At 36.4% G+C, this 7,421-nt stretch overlaps 1 protein-coding gene across 1 annotated transcript; it reads right to left on the bottom strand.

The window, feature by feature from the left end:
- Positions 1–302: 302 nt before the first annotated feature.
- ppm1na (protein phosphatase, Mg2+/Mn2+ dependent, 1Na (putative)) lies at positions 303–6,560 on the bottom strand. Its single transcript, XM_016462911.1, has 6 exons — positions 5,930–6,560; positions 3,768–4,339; positions 1,579–1,696; positions 1,409–1,523; positions 1,263–1,326; positions 303–1,112 (listed from the first exon to the last, which is right to left on the bottom strand). The coding sequence occupies exons 1-6, from the start codon at positions 6,330–6,332 to the stop codon at positions 1,083–1,085; spliced, it is 1,302 nt and encodes a 433-aa protein (XP_016318397.1). The 5' UTR covers positions 6,333–6,560; the 3' UTR covers positions 303–1,082.
- Positions 6,561–7,421: the final 861 nt, after the last annotated feature.

Raw genomic sequence — 7,421 nt, 5'->3', positions numbered from 1 at the left:
TGATGAAGTTGTTTTCTTAATTTGCAGGTGTTTTTTCTATTTGCAGCGCGTTGAGCTCTCTCGGCCACCGTACTCATCACTAATTAACATATACTGTAAAACACAACTTCTGAGCTCTTCATGTATGATTTCATAACAATTTAGACTCATAAAAATGACAGAGACATTGAGTGCTTTTATACAAAACGGGTTTATCATGTTATTCATAATGAGATAAACTGATATGTTTACTCTAGTAAAGAGAGAGAGAGAGAGAGAGAGAGAGAGAGAAGTGAATTTATAGTTCAAGTACCCTTCGAGTTTTACAGATGTTAATTTTAATATATTGTGCAAGTTTGGTTATATAAATCTAAACTCTCTGTAGGTAAAGAGAGCTTAACATCTATAATCAAATAAAAGAAACATTTATAATACACTTATACAAATTATACATTGATTGAGTCTTAAATAAGTAAATCTTGGGTCATTCGTGAAGTCAGTCATGAAACAACCTATAACTGTAATATTACATAAAATTATTTATTTAAATACATTTAGAAAAGTGTTACTTAAAAAGCTAACAATGCACATTTATTTAAAGGTGATTTGTGCAATTTGGTGTAATTCAGTGGGCTTGCTTTCTTTTATCCCATGCAAGTGGATAGATAATCAAGTATTAATTTAATTTAATTTTTGCTAAAAACTTCAGCTCTGTGGCACATTTTTTTAAATGGAGTGTTTATTGTAAATGAGAAATTTTCATGTGTCCTTGAAATCCTTAATCAAAAACACTTACAATTCCATTTGGTGACACATCAGTTCCACACTTCACCTTTAAGTAAAGTAAAAACTTTCTGTCTTCCATAAAACGCTTTACATAGCGTCAGTGTTAAATGCCTTACCTTCATGAAAGCATATGATAAATCATCCTCTTCCTCCTATTTCTGTTTGTATGTTTACAATACACAACATTGATTTAAAAAAGAAATAGTTTGGCTAAACAATTTGACCTCTGTAAAGCAGGTGGCACAAATGTCCTCCTCACATTGATTATTACGTCTACAGAGATTCAAGGCTTGATTCCATCTCCAACATAATGGCCACTAGGTGGAGTCATCAGAGCCGCCAATATCCTTAAATAATGACAAAATAATGGAGAATTGTTATTTGTAAAATGAACTTTAGCACTTTATATTTAAAGACAAATTAAAAATCATATTAAAATCAAATAAAATGTTGATTAATTCATAAAGTATGGCTTTTTAACATGTGTTCATACATACCATCGGCTCAAGAGATCTAAAGGCTGCTGCATATTTCTGATATGCGCCAATTATGCAATCTTTCCTGCAGACAAACAAACCAGATATTGAGAGAAAATATCTGAATGTTAGTCACTTATATACATAGTGTCCACAGTATCACTTACTTGCATGAGATTCCTCCACTTGGTGGGAGGCCGGGAATATCTTCAGATGCCAGGAATTTCATCACATAGAGCAGGTCAGGTTCCTGGTCTCTAGATCTGATCACGTTAATGATCTCTGAGTAACGTAAAAGAAAAAAAAATACACTTTTATATACAAAATCAGAAATTACCTGCCACTTTTTGCTCAATGACGTGCTCTAACTCTGCCTCCTGTTGCAGTGCCTCTGGGGTCACCTTGGGGGCGCCGTCGAAGCAGATAATGATAATGCTGATGTTGTCTAAACTTCCCTGCAAGGTAAGAATTTAAAATCCTGCTCACAAAAATCAACTAAACAAATTAGAGTAGGTCAGTGTACTTAAATAATACTAGAAAATGCTAATACATAAATATATTGAGTTCATGAATTAAGATTAAATATGCTCATACACAGCTAATGCCAGTTATAAACCAAAGGAGCTCTTGGCCTGGTCGAGTAGCTGGTTGTAACTCTGGATATCTCTTAACCTGCAGTCAGAATCTATCTCGTAATCTCCTCTCGCTCCCTCCTATTTATATAGCAGTATCTACATAGAACGGGTCAAGCTGATTCTATTATGTGCTCTGTAATCTTCCTCGCCTCAACATGCGGCAGGGAAATATCATTATATAATATTACATAACCAAGATGCCTAATCATTTTATGTAACAAGGCATTCCTAAACTTGTTTAATATTTTAGAAGGTGATGGAGTTACTGGCAATTCAATATCGACTTTGCATCAGACTTGAGTTATTGTCTTGCCGGTCATGGGCTAATGACTAGCAATAAATAAAAGCTTATTGATGCAATGATTCTCATACAGTGAGAAAAAAAATTGACACAGTTTTAGAAGCTTAATGTCACGTTGCACACACACGAGGGACGAGGAGACGCTGGAGAATATGTTGACAAGACTTTATTTACAGGAACCAAGGGAGACGAACTCAGGAAGACGTTTACAGGAAGACGTACAACAGCGGACAGAGAACTTGGGACTGGGAACACCATTTATACACACACACAAAACATGGAACAGAGTCTGACACTTAACTATTGAGCTTAACTTAACTATTTTTTTAATCAGCATTACGTCAAATTAAGTTTATTCTTACCAAGAATCACACACTTAGACAAGAAGAGACATTTAAAGCAATTAACCACAGATTGTTTGCTTTTAAGAGATATTTAGGGGTAATAATCGAAAAAAAAAAAAATAGTGGAAAATGTGTCTAGACTTTATAATATGTAGAAATAAGTACTAAATATTTTGCATCAAACGAAACAGAATAGACCATTTTTTGCCATTTTTATTAGTTTTTTTAAATTCTATTTAGTTTATTTGTATTCATAATTTTATTTAGCACATTTAATTAATTTAAATTTCATTTTTATTTCAGTTGGTAATTTTAGTACTCCAGCTTATGTATTTCAGTAAGATTCCAAGGCAACAGTTTTTCAATTAATATTTATATTTTATATAATTTCAGCTATATTTATATTAAAGAAAACAAAGTATAATAGTATCATAGTAATAATTATAATAGTTTTAGTTTTAAGTTTAGATGACTGTACTGAACATTTGTTTTATTTTTCTACTTTTTCATCTAATCTTTATATTTCATTTCATTTTTATTTCAGTTACTGAAAACAATCTTAATAGTTTTAGTTAATGATACTAATCTTAGGAGCCACAGAATAAGAAATACTTCTACATCTCTTTTCCCAATAGTTCAGTTTAAATGACTGAACAACTTAACATATACTAAATAAATGCATACTAATTTATGTTGTGCCATTTCAGAAATGTCATCAAGCCAGATCTGGGTCAGCACCGGCGCCGCCACATACTTGCGTCATGGTACTGTCATGTTTTTTCATCAAACATATCATAAATTGTGTTCCGAAGATGAAAGAAGGTCTTACGGGTTTGGAACAAAATGAGGGTGAGTAATTAATGACAGAATTTTTTGTGTGAACTATCCCTTTATTCATATGGCCAGTGGCCAAACCAATGGTTCCCAATAGTTCAGTTTAAATGACTGAACAACTTAACATATACTAAATAAATGCATACTAATTTATGTTGTGCCATTTCAGAAATGTCATCAAGCCAGATCTGGGTCAGCACCGGCGCCGCCACATACTTGCGTCATGGTACTGTCATGTTTTTTCATCAAACATATCATAAATTGTGTTCCGAAGATGAAAGAAGGTCTTACGGGTTTGGAACAAAATGAGGGTGAGTAATTAATAACAGAATTTTCATTTTTGTGTGGACTATCCCTTTATTCATATGGCCAGTGGCCAAACCAATGGGATCCTCTCACTGCTGTTACCAACCTTATAGAGGCAGAGGTCAATGACCTGTGAGCAGATCTCCCTCAGATCATCACAGACCTGCAGACGGTTGCGCACAAACTCACACAGCTCCTCATTCCCGATGGCGTCCCAGACGCCATCACACGCCACCACCAGGAACTCATCTTCTGGGCTTCGCTCCAGCTCGTACACCTCTGGTTCAGGAGACACCAGCTGTTCGGTCTGAGTCCTCCATTCCACCTCCTTAAAGTCGAAGTCGCCAAGGGCGCGGGACACGGCCAGCGAGCCATTGATGCGCTGCAGAGTGACGGAGCCGCCAGCGTTCTGGATGCGTTCTTTCTCACGTGGGTTGATAGGTTTGTGGTCCTCCGTGTAGAAGACCATCTGGCCGTCGCGGCAAAGGAAGGTCCGTGAATCGCCGCAGTTGATGAAGTAGATGTTTCGTGGAGACATCATGACAGCGGTTGCTGTCAACCCGCTGTGGTCCCAGGTTTCGTTGTGGGCCAGAGTGTGCATGTGGCGGTCTATGTTGAGGAAGCCATCTCTGATGCCGTCTTTGACCTGGTCTACATCCTCATCCACAGTCACACAGCCTGATCAGACAATCATATAACAGGGTCAAGCACAGTGACATGAGGCCTGCCCAGTAACCAACCTACTTGAGGAACGCTTGTTATTTCCATTACTTCCGATTAATACATTACATCAGAGGTTTTTTTATTTTTTTGGACCCCTCTCTAAAAATATAAAAACAGCTACTATTTTTGTATGTTGTATATAGAAAGGTTCATTTATACTGTGAAAGACGCAGTATACATTTATTTACACTGTGAAAAATAGTTCTAAATGTGTGTAACATATTATATTAAATCTTATTGTTCAATAGAACAAAAGTATTTAAAAATGAAGGGCTTAAAAAGCTGAATGAATCTGTAATAAATAATGTATTTATTATTATCATTATTTATTTATTTTTATAGTTTTTACACTTTTTTGCCCATTTTTCCATGGACCCCAGTTTGTGATTCAAAATACTGGACTTGTCTTGGACAAATTCTGCATTTTGAGATGATAACCACTGTTGTAACACTTTTTAAAAATTGAGTTAAAAGCTTAAATGTAAATGTTTTAATACTTAAGAACAAAGATCAAGTTGTAATGGAATTACATTATTATTAAATTATTGATACGATTATCATTGAAAAAAATCCATCTTAGTAGATCACTAGTCCCTTCAGAAGAAGTGGTATGTTTCACTTTTCTCCGATTTTCTTCCAAATTTCCTCCAGATTTTAAATAAAAATGTTGTCATTTAGAACATAAATTTACAGTTGGTCAAAATGACAAAAAAGATGGCATGTTTTTAGACATGTTTATTTTCATTTTTAGACAACACAATACCACTTTTTTTTTACTTCAGAAGAGTTAAGAAATCAATATTTTGTGGAATAACCCTGCTTTTCAATCACAACAAATGAAAACACAAGCAAACTCTAAATGATAATATTTTTATTTGGAATTTGGAAGAAATGTTATCAGACCTTTATAGAATAAAACAAATATTAACATTTTACTCAAACTAAACCCTACTAAATCTAGAGAAACTGAGAATGTCCAAGTGGCCTCTTAATATTTTTTTTTTTTCATATGTGTATATAAAGTTTTTATTTATTTATTTGTTTTACTATTATTATTATTATTTTTATTTTTATTTAGCTAGTGTAGTGGTATGGAAAGCATCACTGTTGTTAGACATCTTTAATAAAAAATATATATATTTTGTCTTACTGCACTGTAGATTTTTCACATTTTAAATGTAAAGTTATAAAAAATATTGGTTACTTTATTTTAAGGTGTCCTTGTTACCAGGTGAATACACAAATACGTACAGAATATCAGTTATTAACATATACTAGGGTTAGGATTTGTCTGTACAGTAATTATGCTAAATTTACTGTTAATAAGTATAGGTAGGTATAACACCAAACCACCGCCTAGATCACCAGCACATTATTATGCTTAGCAAATATCGTGGTCGCAGTGACATTTTCATTTTTAAATAAAAAAAAGATCTAGTTTACATTTTTAAGTTGCTTAAACATAAAAGCACAACATCACTAACTGTTTACAAATTCTATCTTTTTACCTTCAAGACTGGCAATCTGCGTTTAATCGGTGAGTACCTGTGTCGAGAATGAAATCCAGCAGGTGTCTGGAGCAGTACTGAGCCACCGTTCTCCCCGCATGTCCATCGTACACGGCAAAATAGTTCCAGTTTGGCAAGGCATCGGTCATCTCTGGCATGCAGGTGTGGGAATCCTCCATCTGGGCTCGCCAGCCCTGCATACTGGCCATGCCGTAGTTAACGCCCCATTTCGACCCGCCTTCTGCCGTATCTTTCTCCAAAACGGGCCTTTCTAAGTAGGGTCTGCCCACATCCTCTTCGTTTTCAAAGTACTCATCATCAGCTCCCGGCTCGCGTCTGCCACCCTTGAAGAAGAAGGTCACCATCTTCTCGGTTTCCTTCACCAGCTGCCGCAGGAACGAGGGCACCTCCATGGTGCTGGCCCGCCTGGTGGTTCTCATGGCCACCCAGATCCTCCGCTTCAGTCTCCTACTGTTCCTCAAACTCCTCTTTCTGGTCCTCCGAAGCCGATCCAGTGCCTCCGGTTGAGTTTGAGCCAAAAAAGGAGGGACGGTTGCTGGACAAACAGTGTTAACAGTATTTAGTGTCCTAAATATGTTGTCGTTCGAGCAAGCCTCTGTTGTTCCCAATGAAATCCATTGGACTGTTCTACTGATGTGAAGTCTTATGAATTCTGGGCGTGTTTATTACATTCGCCAAGCCTTCGCCAAGTTCTGATTGGCTAATCTATTTATGTTCACTCATCCTCAGACAGTGTTCTGTCTTTCCCTACTTGCGTGTAATCCCTATTTCGTAATGTGTCTGCATTAGTTAGCGGCCACACATGCACTTGATGACCTACACAGTGTTTCATAATGAGCATCCAAACAGGACGGATTTAATAATCATGTACAATACTGACAGTGAGCCTTGCTGGGATTTGTTTTGCGTTTGGTTTTTACCAGTGTATTCATGAAATATGTTGTCTTATGCAATATAGTCCAATTATTGTTTAATACAACTTGATATTAATAATTCAAAGCCCACTTTTTGTACTTGCCATGGTGTTTTTAGTAGTGCTGGGCAACGATTAATCGCATCCAGAATAAAAGTTTTTGTTTGCATAATATATGTGTGTACTGTCTATATTTATTATGTATATTTATAAAACGGACAGTTCCGGTCCTTGATTCTGATTGGCTGTTGTAAATTACGCTACAAACATACACCTTTGTTTACTTCTGCGTGTTGCTCGGCAACCACTTTGTTTACGTATATGGAATAACCGTTTTATAAAAGCAATAAGCCCCATGAAGCCATGGTTTACAGTGAATTTATAACAGCTAAGGGGGCAGGGGCGTGTCTACAGCATTTTAAATGGGAGGGCCAGTCGGGGGCACTGGCTCAAAAGGGGGTGGCCGGGGGGGGATGTGTGTGTGTTTGCGGAACGATGTATATTAAAAGCACACGTCCAGTTTTGTGTGAGTGAAGGAAATCCGCTTGGGAGTGGAGAGATTCGTCCTCGCACACATGGATCGCGTAACATTATG

This window comes from Sinocyclocheilus anshuiensis, unplaced genomic scaffold (genome assembly GCF_001515605.1).
Source record: "Sinocyclocheilus anshuiensis isolate Anshui unplaced genomic scaffold, SAMN03320099.WGS_v1.1 scaffold513, whole genome shotgun sequence".
NCBI lineage: Eukaryota > Metazoa > Chordata > Actinopteri > Cypriniformes > Cyprinidae > Sinocyclocheilus > Sinocyclocheilus anshuiensis.
This window is presented reverse-complemented; position numbering and strand designations above follow the sequence as displayed.

Excerpts from the sequence above, each read along its gene's own strand:
- ppm1na (XM_016462911.1), bottom strand. The coding sequence starts at position 6,332 with ATGAGAACCACCAGGCGGGCCAGCACCATGGAGGTGCCCTCGTTCCTG. Across the intron at positions 4,340-5,929 it reads GGATTTCATTCTCGACACAG|GCTGTGTGACTGTGGATGAG; the intron begins GTACTCACCGAT and ends TTGTCTGATCAG. Across the intron at positions 1,327-1,408 it reads AGTGGAGGAATCTCATGCAA|GAAAGATTGCATAATTGGCG; the intron begins GTAAGTGATACT and ends GTTTGTCTGCAG.